Source organism: Chlamydotis macqueenii, chromosome 3 (assembly GCF_036417535.1).
Source record: "Chlamydotis macqueenii isolate bChlMac1 chromosome 3, bChlMac1.mat, whole genome shotgun sequence".
Classification (NCBI taxonomy): Eukaryota; Metazoa; Chordata; class Aves; order Otidiformes; family Otididae; genus Chlamydotis; species Chlamydotis macqueenii.
The window spans coordinates 109,576,228-109,601,868 of record NC_141558.1 but is presented as its reverse complement, the minus strand read 5'-3'; the positions used below and the strand labels follow the sequence as shown (position 1 = coordinate 109,601,868).

The 25,641-nt window shown below is 41.7% G+C and overlaps 1 protein-coding gene across 2 annotated transcripts in view; it reads left to right on the top strand.

Annotated features, from left to right (window-relative positions):
- Positions 1-12,386: 12,386 nt before the first annotated feature.
- The window catches only part of CNKSR3 (CNKSR family member 3), a 65,673-nt gene continuing 52,418 nt past the window's right edge, over positions 12,387-25,641 (top strand). For both annotated transcript variants that reach the window (XM_086743519.1, XM_086743518.1), the window contains exon 1: positions 12,387-12,494. In XM_086743519.1, coding sequence (XP_086599645.1) covers positions 12,443-12,494 — 52 coding nt within the window. In that variant the 5' untranslated portion in view covers positions 12,387-12,442. The remainder of the gene's footprint in view (positions 12,495-25,641) is intronic.

Below are 25,641 nucleotides of genomic sequence, written 5' to 3'. Positions count from 1 at the left end.
CTGTTGTAAATGGCATTCATGAAAAAAAAACATATGGAATCAGAAAGACCCAAGAACGCAGTACCTGTTTTTGTTTCTGAGATATTTTGTGTAGGAAAACAAACAGTAAAAGTAAAATGCCCACTTGAGCCTTACCAATTTTGTAAATATTCCCAAATGCAGTGCTAAGAATTGTTTACACAAGTTATGCCAGCTGCTTAATGGTTAAAGACTTTACCTTTCTTCACATGGAAGCAGCAGGGAAGGAGAGACATAGAGGAGGAACTTGCAATTAAGAGCAACGTAATTGATTGTCCAAAGACCATCTGGAAAATCTCCCTGCTGATGGACACTACTGCTGAAGGTTTCAGGATGTTTAACACTTAACAGCCAACGCTATCCTATGCTCACAGAATTCATGGACTTAGGAGCAAACTACCTGCCACCAGTACTTTCTGCTTGGCTTTCTGCGTTACTTAAAACTATGAACCTCAATTTTCAGAACTGTTTCTTCATTTGAAGTTAGCTAAATGCATTGATCAGCTATGGTTTGCATTAGAGAGATTTTCTTTAAGAAGCTAATGAAGTATCTCCTGTTTACATTGATCATTTTTTATTGCTGCTTATGAAGTGAATCCTCTTAAATCACATATTAATGATACTACTGAGGTTTGTTCTTCCTGACTTACAGTGGTATAGTCAACTAAGAGAAGCTCATCTTTGGAATTTTAGTAAAAGCAGTTATTCGATGACTTATCAGGAACTGGGAATATTTTTTCACGTATATGAATTTTTCCCTTAAATGAGTCATCTCAGCTTAGCCCACAGCATTAAGGTTTGATTCCACAAAGGACTTAAACACAAATGTAACTTTAAACATATGACTAGTGGTACTGTTTCAAAAATAGCACCATCAGTCATGCTCCTAAATTTACAAACGCTGAAAGACCTTGTTGAATCAGCAGCTTCAGCAAAATTGGCAAACTTGCATGGCTCTGGATCACATTTAGCTGCCTTTTTTTTTTTTTTTAAAGCATAGGTCTTCAAAACAAGAAAATTAGTGGGAAAAATCCATGGTTCAACTGACAGTAAACAGAGGACATAGTGATAACAGCCAAATGTACAGTACTGTGAAACTGCCTATTAGCAGATAGTTACACACAAAGATAGAAAAAGACTCAAGCCTCACCAGGCAAGTAGTCCATTTCTAAATCTATTTTGTTCAAACATATACCGGCAGCCTTAACTACAGATTGAGTTACCAAACATAGAGTAGTGCAATAAAACCCCAGCAATTGATCACAATAAAGTTAGAATTTCATCAAAAGATAGTAAAATATTGCTACATGAAATAATTTTCCAGTACAGTAACACTGAAAGAAAAGGGAGTCCTGAAGTCTTTGGGATATATATTTTATTTTTCCATTGAATTTGGCTCCTTTTAGACCATAAACAAAGTGTTCACAGTGCTGCCCGGTTCTCCCCTACTTTTTTGGGAAAAAAGGTTTCTGTTGATCGCTTTCATGTGCAGTATATGTGTTCACCTTCTTCATCAAGAAGAAATTGCCAGGGATCCGAAGGAGGCAGGCTTCATACAAACCTGCTGCAGGCAGTAAGGGAAGAATCTCATTCACGTTAGTCTCGATTAGGCCTTTATAGGGCACATCCTGACCATGCTAAGGGTCAGTGAGTGAAAAAGCTGCTCCTGGCCTCCAGAGACAGAATTCACCCCAGAAATCCACTGGGAGTACTGCATGGAAGTATGCCCTTTCCACTTCTGGTGTTAAAATCTTGTAGCATCTCTTTCAGTCATGGTTAAAATTACCTCAAATTTGGTCCCATGGGACATGAAGTTGTTCAGCTTTGAGATATCTGCCGACTCTTTCCATCTGCAGCCATGGGGAGGGGTGAAATAAACAACACAAGAGCTTAGAGGAACCCTAGTTCCTCGTTCTTGAGCAAATTTGAACAAAACCTCCTTAGTCTTTCCTTGAAACCATCTGAAAGTGTCCCAAATCAAGATGTAAATGAAAGAGAAGTATTTCAAGATCGCTGGAAGGACTTAAGTGATCAAATCTTGCTAACAGTTGACAGGAACTTTGCATACAAATTGGTGGAGGAGGAATTCATCCCACCTCCTTCCCAACCCAACACATTTGCCCACTCGTGATCTCTCCCTGTGACTACAGAAAGGGAGCAAAGCTGCTGGGCAAGGCTCATAGGTGGCTCATAAGTGAAATCAGTCTTTCTCTTGGATATGTTTTGAATGCTGATGCTTAGGTGCTCACACAGGATTTGGTATTAAAATGAGCATCTCCCAGTGATGGGGTCAATTCCCCTCTGCTTTCTTGAAAAGGTAAGTTGTTTTGGGAAAACACAAGGAAAGGTCCTTACAAATAATAGTCTGTATATAGCAGGGCTGCAGTGCTTTGGCAAGGCTGAGCAGGGAAAATGAGTTTGTCATGAGCCTGATCCGAAGGCCACCGCTGCTGATGTGCTCAGCACACCATACCTTTCTATGCCTTGCTCCATTAGAGCTTTTGGTCTCTACATCCTCCCATGACCATGAAAATAACTTTAAAACAGAAGAACAAATGCCAAAAATATATAGTGCCATAAACTAAACCGAAACCACAATAAAAAAAAAGTAGGCCCCAAACTAATAAGTTGCAAATACACTCTGTCTGTGTGGGAGGGACGGATAATTGAGGGCTGAATGAGGATTTTGAACTCATGCCGGATCCTTGCAGTGCTGTTTCTCTTTCAAGGAGCATGTGAGAGGTGCCAGCCTTCCAATGAAACACTAAATATTTAAAAACAACAACCCTACTCATCTGGTGGCTGGGTTTGAAAGAACAAACATCAGTCCGTTGTCTGGCTTCTGCCGTCATCTTGCAAACACAGAAAGCCAAAGACTCTAAATAATTTTGTGGCCTCAGGCATCAACAATAAACAATGTATATTTGATGTGCTGGCCTAATTTCTGTCCACTGTATCTGCTGTTTTAAAGCCATTTCCATGTCTTTTTTTTTTTTTTTGTTATGTTCAAGTCTTTATATGCCCTGCGATCTTTTTTTGTACCTTTCTCAAGTCTTCCAGTTTCACGTTTAGGATGCTGTGACTGAGGAAGATGTGATCAAAGTTCTCTTTTACACTAAAAGACCACTGTAGACATGATTCCTGAAGAAACTTGCAATTCCAGTCTGGCGAACTCCTTGCCTGTCACTACATTTTCTAATTATATTATCAAATTTGGGGGAAAAGGTCCTGAAAGTAGGGGAAAGGAAACATAATTATCTTTGCAGTGGAGACAAAGAATATGTACTGAATGTGATTTCCAAAGTTTTTTTGCCAGACTTCTACTATGAAAATTATTGTCCAGAAGGGAGGCTGTAAACCTATTTTTGAAGATCAGTATATTTCAAGAAGGACTATTGTACTTCAGATAACTGCTTTAACCTTTCTCATGTGATTTATAAGGTTTTCCAACACTTTTGGTACCAACATTTGTTTGTGAGTTTTATTGCTCTCAGAGCAGTCACTGATTCAAATGACAGACCTACTCCTTGGTCTCTGCAGAGCTGTATTTTCCGAGGATTAAATGTCCCCTTTTCCCTCTCCGTTCCTCTGAGCTCCTCTCCCCTGTGGCTTCACTTGCATCCCAAGCTCAACACAGCCAACGAGTCAACTCTTTGCACAAGTAAGAGTAATATACAATCTAAGGAAGCGTTACACATAATGTAGTAATTTATTAAAGGAAAAAACTTGTGATGAATGTACAGGAAATATTTCAACACTGCTCCTCAAAGAAGGAATGACAGGTATAAACTTCTCAGCAATGATGATAAAAAAGCTGTAATGTACAAAGCGAACTGTTGAGTGTGATTTACCATTTCATTTTAAAGCAGTGTTTTATAATAGCGGTACTTTGCCAGTATCAACAGCACTTGCCACAAGGGCAAGTGCTACAGAGCTAAGGCATTTGCTTTCTCCTCAGATTACGGAGGCAACACATGAGGAGAGCTGGATACATAAAGGGTATAAGCCACGAAATCTAAAAATCTTTGAAAAAAACTAGCTGAGCCAGCCCACGAAGAAACACTGCTAGAGCTAAACTGGGGAGGTGAAATCTATAGCTGGAAACGGCCCTGGGAAGCAAACCGAAATCCTGTGGGGCAGAGGTGGGAGCTGAACTGAGATGCCCCACAGCCTGGGTGAGGCTGTGGCTCGCCCAGCTGGTGGATGGAGCCCCAGTGTTTTCACCCAACTGGTTTGATCAGACCTGCTCTGAATATGCCTATTAACTCAGGATCCCCACGTGCCACAGGGAAGTGAACAAAGCTAGCACGTGAACCCAGAAAAGGCCTGGGTCAAGAGGCAGTCATTGCTCTGTAGAGCTTGGCCAAGCCTGGACCGAGGGCCTGGGCAGATGTGTGCCAAGACAGCTGCTGATGTAGTTAAACAGTTGTGTTTCAAGATGTTGTTTCTCTCCCTCCTTACCCCTGCTCTGCTCCTTCCAGCAGACCCTCTGCCACAGATCCTCCCTCTGCAGGGGAGTATGTGGAATTATTTTTGGAAGCTCCTCAGGTGCTCCAGTGGACAGTCGGAGGAGAGGCTGCTAGCAGCTGCAGAAGGGTTGTGTGGACTTTGAACCCAATGGTACCCTTAAATCCCCTTAATCTGAAAACATGTAAGCACGTTCTTCCCACTGAATTTAACAGAATTACTCTCATGCCTAAATTTAAAGCACTTAAGGATCAGAGTCTTTCTTAGTCTTGCATGAGCTGGCTTTGACAGATCAAGGCTTTGAACCTCTTTCTTTTGAAATTGAGTTGGGCTGTCTCAACCACAAGACCACAGGTATTTTGTGAGACTGCTCATTAATGTTTGCAGCATGTTTTAAGATCTAAAGATTTTAGAATGCTATAGGAGATACTACAACAGTAGCTTGCTTTCCAGCTTTCTAGATAAACTGTTGCTAAAGTTAATGAGGTCTTTGATTCTTGATTAGGTTTATTTTCTTGGCTGCAGTAACCAATTGTGATACTGCTGCCAATTCTCCTTAAAACGTTTAAATACATGACAACTAGTGAAAAAAAAAATTCAAACCTTCTGCTTGGATTTCAGGTATTATTTTTAAAGATAAGCAAATATTCAAATAATTTGTTTATTTCCTATTACTTTTTTTCCCCTTTCAACTTCTGTTTGCAGGCAAAACTCTAGCAGGTAGAGTTAATGCACCTTTCTTACATTTCAGACTCTGCAGATAAATTTAGGGTATTCAGAAAAATGGCTGAATTATACATGCATATCTAGCACCCTTTACAAAGCAGAAACAAGAGGAAGACTGCAAATGAGAGGAAGAACTTCTGTCTTCTTTTTAAGGCCACACAGCTTTCCAAAAAGCCTGTTTCTAGCTCACAGTTCCACTGCTGCATGTGCACAGAGACCCAGATTCAGGCAGCCTGGCTTTAAATCCCTTTGGCCTTTGTTTCCTAATGTCTTAAGTAAGAGAGGGAGGAGGAGTTAGAGAGATATAGGTAGAACATAGGCTTCTCGAATCAGGGTCTTTAAATACAATATAAAAAGGACTGTCAGCAAGTTCCATGCAGGAATAGCTCTAATTTTCCATCAGTAAATTTGTATCTCTTAGATCGTATTTTGAGCAAGTTTCCAGAGAAACGTGGGACAGGGTGTGCTGGTGCCATCTCTGATGGTGTTCCCTGCTTTGGCCCACATGTTCCCCTTCAGCAGGAGGAGGAGGTTTCCACCATCTTCAGGGGTGGTGGGGACATTCTGTCTGCTCCGGTGACCCTTCTCCTCCACACCGCCTGCCATCGCACCCTCACTCTCCATGCTTCCTCAGCCCGGGGCAGCATGGTGCTCGAAGGAAGCCGAACAGTACCTCTGCCTCCTCCTCTGCTCTTGCACTGGGGCTCAGCACCTCAGGCGTCAAGCAGGATTGGGTCCGAGTCCACCTCTGTGTGCCTTTGATAAATGACTGCTGGACAAACATCCACAGCAGATGGGGCAGGTGCTGCTTCTGCTAATTTTGCAAAGTGCTTTCCCTGCTCTATCAGCAGAACCTTCTCTTTGCTAGTGTTAAACTCCCAGCAGTTGTTTTCCATTTGGGAACATAATTCTTCTGTATCTGATCAAGCTGACTGACAGGGTGCGTGCAAGACAAATCTTTCTCCTTGTGTGCCATTTGGGCAGGGAAACGAGGACCAGGTAAAATCCTCTCCCTGTTTCTGTATACAAAAACACTGCTGCTTGACTTTAAGTTTCTGTTTAAGCATTGGTGAGTTCTGCAGTTTTACACAAATAACTTTTGTCCTCTATTTACCAGAAACTCAGATAGTTTCAAGCCAGGTAAAGGGACCCAAGACAGGTCAAAATAAATTTAGAATCCAATTTCTATTAACTATAAAATACATTTTTAATAATTTTATATTTTGCAAAGCAGATTTGTGATCCTCTTCTAAAACATGCTACCTCAGCACAACGTGTAGTGGAGGAAATTATTTCTGTGCGGTGATTTGAGACTCAATTGATAAAATCTCCTAGTGGATTAAAAACTTAAATATATGGCAATTCAGGTTCTATTTCTGCAATCTTGAAGAAAAAAAATACTCAATAAATCTTAGAGGATGTTGCTTTGAGTAAAAACTTCAGGAGAAGACCTTCCTTCTTACTGCTTAGCTCAGTTTAACACAGTGTACATACACACACACACATATATTTAGCTGCAGACATATATATACACCTATGACAGCAGGCAGTGGCAACTTTTGCCCAACTAGGAACTTTGCGTTGTTTTAAAGGTTGTTTTAAAGCTGAATGGAAGAAAATAGGGACAATCCAAATAGAGGATTCAATACAGCTCTATCCTTAGGAAAAAAAGTAGTGCAGGAACCTTATCATGGGAAAAAAGAATAATAAATCTACAAAATCTACAAGAAGTCTGATAGAGCCATTGACATATGTAGGTCTTCCTAGCTCAACTTTGGTTCCTGATAAACCAGCCATAACCATAGCCCTCATTATTCAATATGTGTTGTGCTATGGCCAACTGTAGGTACATGTAAAATTAAATTAATTTAATAAAATTGTTAGAAACACTTCACATCCATCCCTTTATCCAACTATTCGTTTCTTACTCCTTTGTACCCAGAAACATTTCAGGGCCTAGAAATCTTTCAATTAACTGGAGTTAGCAAGTTAGTTTTGCTTCTATAGATATTTCAATTATTTAGAAAGGAAAGAATACAGCGGATAAAGGAAAATAGGGTATTTCTCACTAATGTGAGATTATTAACCTTTGAGTGGTGAGGAGATGGAAATACAGAGATTAAATTACTTGATCCAGGTCACCAAGGGAACTGGCACAAAGACTGAGGCCAGAATTCATACCTTTCTGATGTTTCCTTTTCTTGGCAGCCAGTATTTTGTTTAAGGCAAGACTTTTTACATAGTTGGTCCAATTTGAAATTATTATTTTTTGTTTTACTGAAAATTTAATTGCTTTATCAAAATCATTCTGAATTCATGAGAGTATTACATGAAATGACAGTACACCTTGGTCAGTCAGTTGTCTCCAGGGCACCAGGAAGGCACGGCCAAGACATTGTTTTTCCAAAGTAAATTCCAAAGTAAATTCCAAAGAAAAAGCCAGGAAGACCCTCAGGCTATCCTTACCCTATCCAGTTGGAAAAGACTCCCTTTGAATACACTGTATTCAAAAAAGGAGGAGGCAGACCTATGTCTTTCAAAAGGCTACAAGATCTCCCACTCTCCCACTGTCATGGATGGAAGAGATCCATCACTAGCAATTCCAGTATAAAGGCGAGAAGTAGGATGTTGATTCTTGTGTAACAACAGTTTCCCATTAGTGTGAATTTTAATTACATGCTTGTAGAACCAAACCCAGTTCTGAACCTGACTCACTCTGACTCAGTTAATTTACCTGTTGCAATTTCCAAATGAACTTAAAATACTCACTGACCTTACTGGGAAGCTCTGAATTCTAGTTAAGTAGGGTAAAATTCCCTTGCTATTGTGCAAAAAGTCCTACTGACTTCTGTGGACTGTGAGTAAGGTAATGCTTGGAAAATCATATGTAAATCCTAATTTTTTTTTTTTTTTTTGTAGTGACAGTAGTAGTGAAACACTATGAGTGACAAAAGGTCAGGGAATGACTATTCCCTAATGATCATCTGTGGATTGTCAATAGAGGCAAACTGCATTTTCTACCCGTATACTGGCTTTTGTTCATGATGCTTTAAATGTGTCAGTTTTCACAGTTTTCAACTGTGAGTATTAAATAAATAAATCTAAAAGCCTTTCATGTATTTCATGTGCTGAAATACAGTGAAACTTTCTCAGACAGCGCTTTGCCAAACAGGATAAATGACCCTTTCACTCAAATATATAAATTGCAATACGCTGACCCCTCTAAAAAATTTGAATCAGTAAGAAAAAATAACTTTTTGTGGCTCTGAACAGAAACCACACTTTTTAAACTTGGTGTATGGCTTTTTGCTAAACACTTGTTTCTCCACCCCTCTAGAGATAAGTAACAGCAGTTACCACTCTTTAGGAAAGGAGTTTAAGACTCAAACCTGCATCCCCGCAGGCAGAGAGCTCTGCAGCTGTGCAGAGCTGCTGCTGCCTGTGCAAATCCGCAGGACGCGAAGGGACCTGCAGCTCCGGCAGCTGGTAGCAAGTCTGGTAAGTGGCAGACTGCGATGCAGCGGTCAAGGGACCGGACACGAGCAGCCACATGTTGTAACATTATAATCTGGTCCAAAGTCACTGAACTCTGAACTGTTCAATTGATTTTGTTGTGTTGTCTCTGTGCTGTATTGTCTTTGTGCTAGATCAACCGCTGTCTGTCCCTCTGATGCCAGCTTAAAATTTGAATACAATCCTTGTTTTACACCTCAGCTACTTTGTCAGAAATGTGGTCATCTACCTATCACGCATGATTCAGATCCAAGCTGGTGACCTGGGAGCGCACAGATTTGGTATTGAAAACTATGGCCCAAGAGGCAGGGTCAATCAGACTGTATTTAGATAAAATGGTAAGTCCAGTCTTAAGCCAGACTAGACCGAACACAGCTGCTGAAAGGATGCTAAGCCTTTCCAAAGATTCAAATATACTTTTTTTTTTTTAAAAGAATAAGTTTTTCCCAGCAGACCTTCTGTTATATAGAATCACCTGCCCTCCTTCTACTGCCCAGCTGCCGAGACAGAAACATGAAGGTGACAAACACTGTGTAGCTTCCTCTGCCAACTTGACAGGGGCGCAGCGGAGGGTTTATGACTGTTTCGTAAGTCTTTGCTGTGGGGTGATAGGAGAGCACGCAGTGCTCTGTCCCTGGCTGTGGAACCACTGAAAACCTGGTCTGCAAGGGGAACCAAAAAGAAAGAAAAAGCAAGCAGGGAATCAGCAAACAGTATGTCTGAATGTCCTTCTCAAATCAAATCACTTTTATTGCTGGAAAAGTATAGCCAACGAAAAAATGTGCACTTCTGGAGAGCTGGTAGTCTTGTCCTTGCCGCAGCAACAAACTCCGCACAAGGCTGCAAGCAGGGAAAGGGAAGGGACATCTTTCCTGATACTCCATACTGGCACAAAACTTGTAAACTAACCCACAGAGTGTCTGAAGACAGGCAAAGGGGTGGTGTTATTTTTTTTTTTATTTGGCATTAACAGAAATCAGATAAAGGTTGGGTTTTTTTTCTTTTTTTTTTAATTTCTTTTGGCAATGAGGATTTTTTTTTAACGAAAAGTACCTTATTCTACAAACAGAACTTCCAATTGCATCATGCCAATTGACGACTAGTTAATCTAAAATAAAGACAAGATTGAGGTGATGAAATCATGAGAAAAATCAAGTCAAAAGAAGAGTTGCAATCTGGGCTTTGAAAGAGTAACTCAGCTATGAATCCCTTTGAGAAACTGGAGACATGCTGTCTCACTCCCTCAGCCCCATTTCATTTGTCCAGAGCAAGCTGTAAAGCAGCTGGTGTTGGGGGACATACTGTAATAAAAAACCAGAGTCACTGCAATATCGTCCTGCTTAAAAAAAAGAAAGAAAAAAAAAGTTGTCATGTTGCAGATTACAAAAAAACACTATCAATGAATAACGGATTTATCAGATTGGCAATCTGCTAGCAAGTGACCAGATCTGCATGCCTTACTCACAAAATAAGGTGCTCATCTTATCCAAACCGGACACAGGGACCGGCCCAAGAGGTGTGACAGAGAAGGATGACAGCAGATGAATGCTCCAAACACCAACAGCGAGAGACATTTGCTTTCCTGCCTGCAACCTAGGAAGCATCTGTGTAGTTAAGACAGAAGCTCTGTTACATTAACCCTTGTGAAACCATCAGCAGGGCATACAGCGAGGCCCATCTGTTTACTCAGGCCTCTGGGATAGGGGAGGGCTGCTGGTTTTGTTGCTCTTTAAGTGCTAATGACACACGTTTCAATGGGGAAACCAGAGACTTTTGGTTATTGCACCAGTGTTAAAGCTGTGGTGAACTGCATTTCAGTCTTTTAAACAGGCAGAGAGGTTAACTGACAGGCTGAATATTTCACAAACTAAAAAGTAAATAAATTTGCTATAATGAATTGACCTTATAACCAAGAACTAAAAATACACCTTCAAACACTGTGTAACCAAAAGAATGAACAAACTACTAGTTTTCAGGTATACATGCAAAAAGTCCATTTTTTTAGCTATTAATTCCCAAAACGAGAACTTGTGAACTGTCTCTTCTTGACTCCGTGGCAGGGCTCTGCAGCAGCGCGTGCAAGGTGGCAGCTGTTGGTGCTGTGGTGGGAAAGCTGGGCGCTGCACAGCCACTTGCAGAACTGACAGCCCCTGTCCCAAGGAGCCTGTGTGTCAAGTGCGTGACTGGGGATAACAGATGGATGGAGATGGGAGCCGATGAAAACAGTGGGATACTGGACAGGCTGAAATCCGAGCTGCTTACCCGCTCTCTAATATTGCCAAGTTAAAATTTCACAGCCACAGTAGAGTTCACTCTGCTCTTCCTCACTGAGGAAGAGGAGCAGTGAGATCTTCGTGCGTGTTACAAAAGGGCTTTGGGCTGGAATCTGTTGCTGAACCAGATCCGCTAAGTGATGTGGGCGACAAAAATACCAGGTTTCCCTACGTCTCCTTTGCTGCTTTGCTATTGGAAATGTGTTTGTAGGCTGAGTTACATGTTTGGGAGCACGGAACAGTGGAGGTCAGTGCTTACACCTCTGAGTAGAGGCTGAGACTCACTAAGGGCTTGCATGGGCTTCAGGAGGTGGCCAGGACTCAGGAGACACATTTCTGACTATGAAAACCAGCCTGAGATGCAGCTGATAGTTTAACGTAGCTCCCAAGGGAGAGCAACAACACAGAGGTAATCTGGTATGGTGAAACGGCCTCCACACCTGAGGACTATTTTAAGTGCAGGATTCAGAATTAAAAACCCCAAATGCCAATACGGGGACAAGCGCAGCTGAAGGCCGTCTCCAGTTGCTGCTAAAATTGTCATGGGGCTATGACCCACACAGAGGCACCACTGAAGCGGGGTGAAGAGCCTGCTCCCGGGGCAAGGACGCCCAGGTGGCTCACAAATCATAGAATCATAGAACAGTTTGGGTTGGAAGGGGCCTTTAAAGGCCTTCTAGTCCAACTCCACTGCAAGGAGCAGGGACATCTCCAACCAGATCAGGTTGCTCAGAGCCCCGTCCAACCTGGCCTTGAATGTTTCTAGGGATGGGGCATCCACCATCTCTCTGGGCAACCTGTTCCGGTGTTCCACCACCCTCATTGTCAATTTTTTTTTTTTCCTTATATCCAGTCTGAATCTGTTTCCTTCTATTTTGAAGCCATTACTCCTTTTGCTATCACAACAGGCCCTGCTGAAGAGTTTCTCCCCATCTTTCCTGTAGCCCCCTTGAGGTACTGGAAGACCGCTATAAGGTCTCCCTGGAGCCTTCACTTCTCCAGGCTGAACAGCTCCAGCTCTCTCACACTTGGGAGAACTTTTGACAAGAAAAGTGAGATTTGTGTCACCACACGCTCCCAAGCACGGTGGCTTTCGGGCATGAAACACTTGAAGGGGAGAGGAGAGGGAAGTCTTGGGCCCTTCTCAGGAGAAGGGTCCTCCTCGGGCCGGGCCGGGCGCAGCCGTTAACGGACGGTTCCGCCCCGCAGCGGACGCTGCGGGGCGGAACCGTCCGTTAACGGCTGCGCCCGGCCCGGCCCGCCTCGGGCCAGCACCTGTGGGCGGAGCGGGAGCGGGGCGGGCCCGGCCGCAGCCGGCGGGAGGAGCCAGGCCTGAGGGGGAAAAGGGGGCGGCCCCGGAGCGACGCTGCCGGGATGGGAGCTTGAGAAAGAGGGAACGAGTCGGGTGTCCGGAGGAACGGGGGCTGCGGGGTTTTGAACTCAGCATGGAGCCGGTCACCAAGTGGAGCCCGAAGCAAGTGGTGGATTGGACTAAAGGTAAGAGAACGGCCCGGTTCGGTTTGCGGCTGCGGGAACTTTCCGGTTAACCGAGGCTTCTCTCCCCGGAGCCGGGCTCCCCGCCGGGGCGAGCGGGGCCTTTGCCAGCGCCACGCCGGTGCCGGCCCCGGGCCCCAGTGGCTGAGCCCTCCCGGGACCCCACCTGCCCCCCCGGCAAGTTGGCGGCTTTACCGCTTCCTCCTCACTCGTTTCTTTACCTGTTCGTGCACTTGTGCGTACTTCGCCTTCTGGAGTCGACTTTTAATTTTTTTTCCTCTTTGGGTGTTTTTTTTTTGTTTTTTGTTTTTTTTTTTTGTTTTTTTTTTTTTGTTTTTTTTTTAGATGTGGGAAAGCGGGGGGAGAACAACTTTGCACTGGGCTGTGTGGGGTGAGAAGGTTTGCAATGGGGTCTCCCCGGGGCTGGGTCCCCTTCTCCTGTGGCTGATCTGCTTGCGGAGATGGTGACTGTTCTCCTTCAGGCAGTTGGAGTAAGCTAACTTCCAGCTTTTCAAACAAAAACTGTTCGCTGGTCAAAAAAAAAAGAACTTCGATTCCGTAAGTTAAGCAAAAACTTTATAAACCAGCTCAAGTAAGCAAGAACTCTTAATCCCGTTTAACGGTGATGGCATTAAAACGCTGGGCTCCCGCTCGGTGAGTTGAATAGCGGCCCCTTTGTCCCTCTGTCGCTCTCACCTCTGGTGTGCTGTCCCTCTGTCGCTCTCACCTCTGGTGTGCTGTCCCTCTGTCGCTCTCACCTCTGGTGTGCTGTCCCTCTGTCGCTCTCACCTCTGGTGTGCTGTCCCTCTGTCGCTCTCACCTCTGGTGTATGCGCCTGCTTCTCTCCTGCCTGTCAGAACTTCCCGCTCCGCTTCGAAGTTTGTCTGCGATGTTGACATGGCTGTGGAAAGCCTCGGCGGGACTGGTGTGCAAAGGAGAAATTTGGGAAGCCTTGCCACTGCATCCCAAGGAAAAGGGAAGGTGGGGATGAAGTGGGTGCTGGGCTGTGGGGTGCCCTCCGTTCCTGCCATGGGGGAACCTCTGTGGTGGTGGGTGTCTTTGGGTTTTCCTTCAAAGGCAGGTTGAACCTCAGTTTTGTCAAATCTGGTTGGACTCTTCAGTGCTTTCAGAATGCCGGTTGGGATATTGCCGTCACAGTTCCCACTCTACAGGGAGTAAATCAAAAGGGAAATAGCTATGAATTAGGTGAGGGATTTATGAGTTAGGAAATGTCCTACAAGAAAACAGAAGTACTACAGTTTAGTGTGATCATCTTTCGTTATGTAAAGTATCCTCCCAGGCTTTGCTGGAGTTGAAGTTGAAGTGAAGTTAGGAATGCTTTCAGAGGTGAAAGTTTCCCCGGATTAGAAGCGGCATTTACTTGGAGCAGCCATTACCCCTCTGTCTCGGGACCACAATGCTGATCAGCCTGCGTGCCTGTGGTCAGCCCTTGGCAGTAGCTCGGCTCAAGACCGAGGAGGATTTGGAAAGCAGGCTCGTGTTTTCACAGAGCGAGAGATGGATACTCCTGGCCCTCCTGAGCGTGAACATGTGCGTGGAGGGGCCGGTGCCAGTGAGGGACTGTCCAAGCAGCCCTTGTGAGAAGAGGATTCCATGCAAACGTGCTGTGAAGTTATGCGTTAACATACAAATAACTTCCACAGAGAGAATTTGGTGTGTGGTTTTTTTTTTTTTTTTTTTTTTTTTTTTTCCCTCTCTCCTCTGGTTGGTATTGGTTTAAACAGGAATGCTTTGTTCCAATGAAATAAGCCTTTTGCTTTGGCATGTGGAATATTTATATAATGCTTTTCCCTCATTGTTTTGCTATTTTTTTTTTTCTCTTGAGTGCTGAAAGTTTGTTACCTTGCCAGATTGAAGAGTAAACCTGCAAATCATTTTAAAAGGCTTTATTATACTTAAGCATGCTTGGCTTGCTTTCTTGCATAATTTATTTTACTCGCAGGTTCCTTGAACAGGTAACTCTTTAGCTGGACCCTCAATTAGTGTTGTGCAGAGTAATATAAGGGCTGGCTGGAGTTAGAAGGTGGATCTCCTGACTAATGCAAACACGTGGCCTTTGAAATGCAAAGGAATAAATTAAAGACTGCTGGTGACTCTTGCTTCTGCTGTTGTTTTTCAGTTTCTAGGTAAGCTTTTGACCTCCTTGGTGTACAGAGTAATTTTATGTCACTCCCAGCATGACAAGACTGTATTAAAGAAATAAGATGTGGAGAATTTTTTTTTTATGGTTATGCTTTCATCTCTGCACATTAAAATTGATACTTTAATAGGTGACTAACAGCCTTATTAGTGCAATGTTTCATAGTTTAATCTGAAATGGTTATTTACTGTGTAGCTCGCAACCACTGGATTTTATGCTTGGCCAAAGACAACAAATATTCTTTATTTTACATTATGAAGAATACATTTAATTCACAAGGTTAGTTTTTTGGAGGGGAGCTTATAGCATTTGTTTTCTTACACATGCCATCTAGGAAGGATGACACCATGATCTTCACTGAACTGGTCAAGCTCTGGGAGAAGGTATTTGGCTGGTGATGTCTGCTGCCCGTAGTGAGTGCTGTAGTGCCATGAGGATGTGTTCTAGAAGAATGACATAAATAACTGTGGTGGGAGATGCCAACTCTCACTGGGGAGACCAGTTTTGCAGATAATGATGCATGTTTATTGTACAGTGATAAAAACATCTTGGACAAACGTAGAGAGTAGCAGACATAAGTGGTCTGATAGTCAGATTTAGTCCATTTTAATGTTCAATCTAAAACTGAGAATATTTATCCAGGAACCTTTTTTCATTTTTTTTTTTTTTTTTTTTTTTTTTTTATAACTCTTCCAATCCAAAAGAAACACAGAAACTTCACCTATGTTCCATGAAACAAACCTCAAAAACTGAAGTCCAAAAGTAAACTATATGACCACTGCTGGACAGTTAGCTTATTTGTTCTTGGTGAACTTGCCTTTTTTTTGAACTAACTTCTTTAACAAAGTAACTCTTATCCTGAAATGTTTTTTTTTTTTGTTTTGTTTGTTTTTCTGTGATTTTTGAGCTGTTCACTCTTAGGTAAACACTGTAAATAGCATTTGTCTAGAATTTAAAATAGAACCTATCAAGAATTAGTAAGCTGAACATGAGTAATTTTAGATTTTTGTAGTTAAGCTTTAAATAAAAAGTGCTCTGTTCATTGTTACCAACATTGGCTGGTACAAAAGGCAGTTGCTTGTCTTCCCTTGCTAATTCAGACTAGAATGCTGCTATTTTTTTGCAAACAAGGGTGTTTTTTGTGGCAGAGTGCACTGTACTGACAGTAGCAGGCTATGTCAAATAAGAGTGGGTCTAGTTAAACCAAAGCTGCTGAGGAAGAGTTGTACTTTTAGTCACTAGCAATTTTCTGTGTAGGTGAAGCATTTCTCGAGCTTTGACCGCGGATGTGATAATGTTTTAGCTACAGCATCAGTGTTTGAAAACTATTCGTTATTTTTATAAGCATCTCCTTGGTTTCTGTCTGAAGAAGTGCTGGTGTAGTTGAAGGTTTCTCTTGAAGTGTGACACAAATTCTAATAGTATTTACAGGCCATGTTCATCAGTGAAAAATTACTTCTTTGTCTAGGATGCTGTGTTGATTTGACTTGTGCCTGGCTTAACATGGAGTTTACGCTCTTGCAATGGTATAGCCTACAGTGTTTTCCTGACTATTCTGAGATGATGTAATTTTTTTTCTTTCTTTGCGTGGTGTGTGGGTGGTTTTTTTTTTTTTGTGTGTGGGTGTTTGTAATTTTTTTTTTTTTTTTTAATTGATCCTTGTTAGAGTATAAACTAACCTCTGGGTGGTGTTGTGGTTGACCTGCGGTCTCATTCCTGTGGACACCAAGATGTTCACGAGCTCAAAGTCCTCACCTGTATTTCACAGCAGTCCCTTGTGTGCCCGTGAGACTGAATTCACCCAGAGCTCCTCAGGAGGGATTCCTGAAGTTATTCAGGCCATTATGGGACAGGTGTATGACCACAAAAGTTGCTGGTATTTGTTTGATTGTGGGCTTGCAGTTTTCTGGGCTATCATGGGTCTGGAAAACGTCAGGAATCCATTTATTTCTATAGAGCTATGCACATGGAGAAATCTCCAGCACAAAAGTGGCGTAACTTTATTGGCATAGTAGCAGTTTGCAAGAAGGAGAGCTATCTGATCACGTAGAGAAACTTTCTCCGGTCTTGGAAGCCTGTGGCTACTGAAAACCCTGCAGCTAAGGTCATTCATAAGAAGATGTGAGAGGAAGGAAAGCTGCATATGGGATAGAGACTCCCGTGTGAGAAATGTCACTGTCTTATTAGAGAACATCACTGTGCCTCCTCTTTGTTTGCTGTAGCCTGATCTGTCTCTTCCCCACTGGCCCCAGGCCTCACATACTTATGTGAGTTGTGACTTCAAGCCAAATTTTACACGGTAAAGACAGTTTGACGTGCTTGTGGTTAGGTGGCTCCGTTGTTGTGAGGCTCTGTTACAATTTGGCCTTTGTTGCTGTAAGTGTAGGCTGAGCTCACTGGGGATCACGCGTCTGCTTTGGTCTTTATACTGCACTCCAGGTTTGGTTATTCCCTTCCTCAGTAGTTCATGGATGGCACTTATTCCTGTGCCTGTTATATCATGAAAGACTCTGATTTCCATTCCTGGTAAAGCTTTCAGGCAACTATATTTATTTATAGATACGGCTGGGAGAAGAAGGGAGAAATATGCTAATTTATTAGTAGTTAGTAATTAATTGTGAGGGCCTGTTGTTCTTTTTTTAGAGCTATCTTGCTTACACAGGGAGATTTCAACAAGGTCAGTTGTGTTAGCTGTGTGTGCTGGGAGCTGAAAACCATAGCTGCGTGTTAGAAACAACTACAGATAACGCACAGTACTGAAGTTGGTTGTGTTTTTTGGTTGGTTGTTTTTTGGTTTTTTTGTGTTTTTTTTTTTTTTTTTTTTTAATCCTTCATTTTCTTTTTAAGTACTCTTAAATGCTATTGTGTTCAATAGGTTCAGGAAAATCTAAGAGTAATAAACACCTGGTTGGTTTTTTTTTTTTGTTGTTGTTTTCTTTTTTACTTTCAGTGAACAGGAGTTGAGAGCCACTTCTAAGTGGGGCTGCAGAAGAATCCTCTGTTTACTTGGTTACTTCAAAATATTTTTGAAGAGTATTTGTTAAATAGTTCAGAAAATGACATTGAATGAACACTCTTTTCAGAGCTCAGCCAAAATTCTGAATATAGCTGACCCGTAATGTTTTGTTAGCAGAAGGTGAACAGACCAACTAAATCTACTTATATTTATTTGTGGGTTGAAACAGAGTAAAAAGTTGCACAACAAGTTTGTACTACTGCAGTCTTAAAATTATTCATTCATTGTTGCTAAGATCAGTGAGTGTATATGAGGAAAAAAAAAAAAACAACCCAAAAACCAGAGCAGTCAGCCTCTATGTTCATGTGTTCAGAACATGTTTTCATGGTATTTTGCTGTGTTGCACTTTCTTGAGTTGACTGAGTCCTGTGATTTTTTTTTTTCAATTTTTTTTTTTTTATTTCCTGGTCTCTTCATGTTATCTCTTTATTTGCCATTAAGTTGCTGTTCAGTCTATGTTAAACAAACGTCAGAAAGTCTAAAAGTTGAATTCTGTCAACATAATGTCTTGGAAAGCAGCATTTTCAATGCTAAAATCACTATGGGCATTAGTGTAAAGTAGATTGTAAACTTTGTAGAGGAATGTAGTGAAACTCTTGACAGTGAATTTTAGGATACAAGGTAGTAGGTGATACAAAGTATATTTATGTAGTACGTAAACATAGTAGCATTAAGAGCCAAGATGCTGGCTCAGTATTAAACAACTTGAGGTGTAAGATGGTGTACTTATTTAGAGAAGTTTCTTCTAACTGCTCGGTAGAAGGTGCAGAGATTGGCCAGTGAGTTGGTTCCTTTTTTCCTTTCTTTCTTTAAAGCTTTTCCTTGAGTGATAGGAGGATTTTGTATCTGTTGCTGGAGACTTCTGTAGAAGCAGCCTAATTCTTGAAGAAATGTTGTGTCAGATTTTCTTCTTAGGTGCTCATTCCTTGCTCACTCCTTGCACTTCTGCCTGGGATCTCGTGTTTTCAGCATGTAAATCCTCTTGGCTAAGGACCATGCCTCTCTCTGTATGTTGTCTAGTACAAGATAAAGCACAAGGCACTGGATAAAATGCATGTTGAAATTTGTCATGATGTTTTATTTTCTTAAGTAAGAGACCCTGACAAAAGGCTGTTATCCAACAGATGCTACTAGATGAGATGCAGTTATGAATGATGCATGCATACAGCCTGTCAGCAAGTATTCAAAAAAGTATGTGGGTTTTTTTGGGTAGTGGTTGTTCCTTCCTTTTGATTTCTTAAATCTAAACTTCTGGATTGCATGATCTAAGTCATGGTCTAACAGATGAGCTCCTTCCAGGCACATCAAACAGACAATGACTAGTGACAGCTAGGGATTGCAGAAGAGCTGGTGAGACTGCTCAGTCTTCAGTTTGCTGCATCGTCTTAGGACAAGATTTTCGCTTACAGGGAAGCTTCACACAGAGGGTATGTTGATGAATAGGTCCAAACAGTGCCTCTGCAAATTAAGTGGAAGAAGTTGATTGCCATTGTGTTTTTTGGTTTTTTTTTTTTTCACTAAGTGATTATGTTGGTCTTAATTTGTACCTTGCATTTTCCTAATAATGCAGACTCTGTTCTCACCTCCAGAGAGGGATGGTGTTTCTGCAGTGCCTCCTCACTCTATCCTCCGCATACTTCAAATATGTAAGTCCTGGCAAAAGGAGGAGGTAATGAGGTACTCATGTTTTCAAGGCTAACCTGGGGAGAGGAAAAGCAGGGTGGACAGAAGTTACTGGAGCTGAGGCCTCTATAGCAACCTCTCACATATTTATGATAGTTCTTTAGGACCTAGTTTCTTGTGGTCACGGGATTGCTTGCAGATTTTAGTGTGTTTGTCCACAGGGCTGCAGTAAGAGATGGGAAATTCAAATAAAAATGCTGTTTGACTGTGGATCTCCATCTGATCTTAGGCAGGGTATACAGTCCTTTTGTCATTTGGGCTCTCATTACCAGAGCGAGATGACTTCGGAGTTTGAGGCTATCATTCAGATCGCTGGGCCACGCTTCGTTTGCATGAGGAAACTGCCTGCAGGTTTCCATATGCGTGCCCTCATCTTTTCAGAGTACAAGCAATAACATTTCACAGCTTGGAGGATCTGCAGGGGGTACACTGAATTAGCCTGATCCGTTTCACTGGCTTTAAACATTCATTACCTATTAAAATAGATATTTATGTTATTAGGAAATGTAGCTAATTTTCATCAAATGTCACAGATGCTGGACAAAACCAAGCATCTGTGTTTGATTTGTTGAGATCAGATCACTGACCTCTGTAACTTCGGTCTGCAGACATGTATGCAGTATCTGGCTGAATTATGTTATAATATTGCATCAGTGCTGAGTTGATATAGTTTCTTGTACGTGTTTCTCTAATATCATTTTACATCAGGACAGTTCTTTATCACTGTAATGACAGAATATTTTTTAGTTTTTTTTTGACTGTTTCTTAAACTAGTAGTTAGGTGTAGGTAAGCAAAGCATCTGGTGTGCTGTTGCAATCAAAGCTCTGTGGCATAAATGTGATCTTATCTTGCTCCCTGATCAAAGGAAAGAACTCCATTTAAAACTTAATTGGTACTCATCAAGGGCTAAGGCTTCTGCTAAAGCAAGTGTTGGTACACGCTTCTAGGTTAATGATCCTGATGTCTCTGTCTTGTGTGAGCAAAATGAATGTTGCTTATGTTGCCATCCTTTTATCATTAATATCTTTCCTTATCTCCCAGAGTCTTGTATTACTGGAATGAAGTTTGCTGGGTGGATGCTTTATGAAAAGCTCTGCAATATGCCCATTTTGTCATTAAATACAAGATACCTGGTCTAATACAGATGCTTTCCTAGCCAGAACAGAAAGGAGAGGCGCAAGGTATTGCCTCTGTTTGATGTATCGCGAGTGTAGTGGGCCAGTGAGGCGGATTGGTTAAGGGCTTCTGTTGGACTTTCTCGCTTTTGTAGCTTGTAAAAGACCCTTATCTAATAAGGGAGAACTTCTGCCTTCTGTTGTGATATTACTGCTCTTCCCACTTCCAAAGATGCTTTGTTCTGAGCTGCAGGTCTTGGCAGTACTTTTTTTTCCTCCTCCTGGATTAGCATTGTGAAAGAGCTGTGTCCTTGCTGTGATGGCCAAAAGGCAACCCTTTGGTGACAGGTGGACATGTAAGTAGAACAACAAAAATCTCTCAGTCTATTTAATCAACAGCAATATCATAACCTCAGTACCTTGAAAATTTAATTTTGAGTTGGCTGCTATCCCATTGTTCCAGGAGTCAGAATGCTGTACCTGAGCAGGTATCTCAGTGCTGCACTGCTGAGAAGACATGTGCTTGGCTATGGGTCTGGGGAGGGAGAAGGGAACAATAAGAGATGAAGATTTTTTTTTTTTTTTCTTTTCCTCCCCTCTCTCCTATGTAGGACTTCTCCTAAGGAGGGCTATAAGAACAAGTTCAGACATGCCTGAAGAATGTGGACTGAAAAACATGTGCATGGACCAGGGGATGGAGCTGTGCCCAGAGAGTATTGTAGAGGAAAAATGGGAACCTAGTGAAATGCAGATACCTACTCTGACATGAGTGGGGTTGTTTTTATGCTTTTCTTATTGCCCCTGAATAGTTCTAGTATTCATGTGCATTCACTGCTTCACTCACTTATCCTTTTCAAGGTGCAGGATTCTTGCTGTTTGTAGTCTGTTAGCTTCAGCAAACAGAATTTTAAAAGGATTATGGCAAAACCTGAAACATAGTGATTGTTGGTACTCCTAACACAAGCTGTGATGAAAACTTTGGAAGAAAGAGGAGACAAAAAGATAAATATGTTATAAATTCTGAGTGCTTGTATTTTTTTTTTCTTTAAAATTTGTAGTATTCCATATAGTATTTGGACTTAGGCTGTACTCGCTAGAGGATGTAATATTATACCTCTTGTGAAATATAATTCCTTTGTAAACATAGAAGCATCATAATTATTTCCTTCTATTTAAAAGCAATCCTTAATCTCTGCTCTAACTTTACATACTTCACGCTACTTCAGACAATGACACTAGATAAATCCATATGTGATCAAAACAAGAACATGGTTTGCCCTCAGTTATGATTACGATGTAATGGTAATCTTGGAGAAACATGTAATATTGGCAATTGACTGAGAATGAGATTCATTGCTGATTTGGGAGAATAGGTGAGGGTTTAATGCAGCAGTGCTGAAGCTGGAGCATTAAAATAGACTGAGATGGATGCTGTGCTTCCATAGCAGGGACTCGCTGGCTAGTTGTGGTACTTTTATTCAAATTGTAAAAGTATGGAGAGAAATGACCAGAGTAGAACCTTGAGAAACTGATGGGGGCTGATGAAGAGTTGGCTTTGTGTCATGTGCAATTCTTATCTTGATTTAACTTTAAACACATCATTATCGCAATATCTCTGGTGCTTCCCAGTCTTTATTTTATTCTTTCAGCACCACTCAATAGGAATTTGCTGTTATTTTCATGTTAAAGATAGGGAGTGAGGAATTTAGGGTGTGCCTACTTTACACAGTGCAGATCCGACTAACCTGAAGTACTTTATCTATGTAGCAGAAAGAGCATTAACCATGATTGTGTTGGTTATTTTCATCCCCTAATGCAGTTACACTGCTCATAAACTCCTGAAATGTCTGTTTGGGCTACTTCAGATGTCCATTTATGGCTCTGCATTGTGGAGCATATGGTGAAAGAAAGTGATTGGCCTCTGGTCATACAGTGGGTGGCATTCAAGTCAGGATTAAGACATGATTAATTTAGATGTCTCCACTCCTGTTATAGTCACTGGAGCCTAGAGAGTGGCCCAACAGATCTTGTGCTCGGTGTCTGTTTCAGGGCGAGTTGAACCATGCTCTGGGCTCTATCGAGTACAGAGTAGGTCTCTGAGTATCCTGGGAGTTTAAGCATGTCAGTCTCCAAACAGGTCTATCCCATGATGTTTGCAGCAGGGGAAAAAAAAGCTTGCAGACCTTGGTTCAACACTGTAGTTATTGGATCCTCCTTTCTCCATCAGTCACCTAAGAACTGCCGGGCTGCAGGAAGTCACGACAACAAATGAGGGGGCATGCTCACTTAAAAATTGTGGGTATGCTTGCTTAAGAAAATAAGGCATGGCTGCATTTAGGGTTGTTGAAATACTACTGGTCCGTAGGCATTGGGTGCACAAAAGAGTTGTTGAATGTAATCAGTGTGAGCTGTATGTGGGAGAGCTGTAATTATATGTTGTGCTATTCAGCCTCTGAAAAACTTGATATGTTTTAACACAGGGTTCTTAAAATATTGCATGTGAGAGAAATAACAGATGCAAGTGTGATAATAACTGACCTCTTCTGTCCGTCTAGCTCCAGTGCAGTGTCTTTAATTGGTGGACCACCTTGTAAAGCTACATAGAAAGATGAGCAGCATCACATGTTATTGCATGAAAAGGCAGCATCTAACAATTGTAATTGAATCAGGCGTTGCTGATACTTTGTAGATCTTTGTGGTATAATTAGAAACACTTGTAGCAGCCTTCTGGGGTTACTTTGGTTTCTTTTTACAGCAGAAACCCTCCTCTGTCATGGTGCTAGCCCTGATGGGAAACCAGTTGGAAAAAGTTGGTTTCCATTGATCTTGTTGGAACCAAATCTTTGATGAAGCAGCTAGTCTCGAATATTTTGGGAAGCTGTTTAATATTTTGTCATCTTAGACCACATCATGGTGCCCACATTCCAAGCTTGTGAGCATCTTTGTTGTATAAAATTGTCTCTTGAAACAAAGCAATTGACAATTGGATATTGGGATGTGGCCATAGTATCACTATGCAACACTGTATGCTTTTAGTGCAGTAAGATCAGTACTGGCTCCTCAGGGCAGTGTATTTGGAGCGGATTTTCATCTCCTAGTAGAGTCAGTCCCGTGCTGGGCATGCCTGGAGACTTTTGTTGGACTGTCATTCACAGAAGTACTCATTTCCCAGATTGTCAGTTTGTACGTCTGCTTTCAGGTTTTGCTTAAATTAACGTGGCTTGATTGCTGCAGAATACTGAATAGACTACGTGATTTCTAACCTATGTATAATTGAGCATAATGCATGTAATTTTATTGTCCACTATCACCCTCAATTTTCCAAGCATTAAGAGTGTGTTCAAATGATAGTTAGAAACTTACTTAAGTGTCTCTTGTGGCTTTACTGAAATACATTTTGCTCTTTAATATTCTCCCCTGCCATTGAGTGTTCTCAAAAATCTGTTAACTTTTGAAAACTAGTTTTCTATTAAGACTTTAAACTATTTTCATTCTGCCTGCAGCATCACTGTAACAGCTTTGTTAGCCATATATGTGAGGGCCCTCCCTAGAGATGCTTTGGCATCTAGGAGTTATGCAGTCCCTGGAAGCTGCGCCAATAAAGTGGTATTCTGTAACAGATCTTTCAAAAAAAAAAAAAAAAAGCCAAACAAACAACCACCAACCAACCAAACAAGACCAAATTTAGCTGAAATGCTGTGAGAAAGAAGCAAGTAGCCATCAATCCAATCGACTGACTTCCCTAAAAGTACCTGATGGTGCCTTGAAATTATCGGGAAGGCTTGTTTGAAACTTCAGTGGAGGGTCAGACATACTTTGTCACCGCTCTTCTAAAAGGGTGGAATATCTATTCATACTTTTCTCTTCATAATCACAAAAAAAAAAAATACTATGAGGATGTCAGATGGAGTGGCTGAGATAGATACAGGGCTCTTCCCTGCCCTCCTCCATTTCACTTTACATCTGGGAAGAAGATAGGGCTCCTGGTCCAGTTGGTGGTATTTTGGACTTGTCTATGATTCAGAGCCCTCAGTCAACTTTGCCACCATTGATCTTGAATGCCTTTGGCTTTCTTACAGTCACATCTTACAGCTGGGCTGTTGCACTTGAACTCTGAAGGGGTCTCTGCTATTTTACGTAGTAGCATCATTAGTGCACACCTAACTAGGGCTGTAAGACGATGTGGAATAATGAAAATGTGTCAGACAGCTAATTGTTTGAAGCAATCATTTTAGATATTTAAAGCAATTATAAAAATATAGAAGCTGAGAGATTTGGTGATTGACTGCTCAATTGATAAGTCTTGCTTTTTTACACAATCTGTTCAAAGGAAGCTGAGATGCTTCTGTGATATGCTTTAAAATGCCTATTGTACTGGGTGCCTCAAGGCAAATCTCTCCTGTCACTGGGACAATATTATCAGCATGTTTTACTGCTGCAAAGTTGTCGTGGTGTGTGTGGTGTGTGTGTTTTTTTTTTTTTTTTTTGTCTAGCTAGGTGTGCTGCCTTTACTGCTTCAAATGTATGCTGGCTGCTTTTGCTCTCAGAGATCTTTGTGGCCAGGCCTTTTCCTACCCTTGCTGTGCACATCTTCCCTCACCAGGTGTTGGGAACCCAGTGGCTACTTCACATGAACACCTTTAAGCTTTCTTATGCTTTTCACATTGCTGCGAAGCTCTCCTCAAAGCAATCAGCTGTGATGGCATCTACCTTCCCAGCCCTTAGCAGATGAAGGCTGATGGCCAGCACAGTGAAATAGTTGCCTGTCCAATGAGGTGTCTTATGTTCCTCTCTGTTTCAAGCTTCCTTTGAACAGGAGTTGGGATTTTTACCCTTGGTTCTTGAGGCTCCTTGTTTGTCCTGGCTCATGGAAGGGACTCCATTGTGCTATATAAAGTAATGCAAACAATAACATTTAAGAAGCTACAATTCCTGACGTAAATATTGTGGGGATTTTTAACATGAAGTAATATATGTATCCAAGTAACGACAGCGTCTCCTACAAGAATCCAGTAGTGAGTCCTGGGGATTAGTCCATGATGGAAAGAGGTATGCACTGTCAGCATTTTTCTGTTAATGTCATTCAGCTTGCTATGACATATTAATGTGATTAGCAGGTGCTGATGGCTGGTGACTCTCATGTGCCTGTACTTATGCCGCCCTAGTGACCGTGA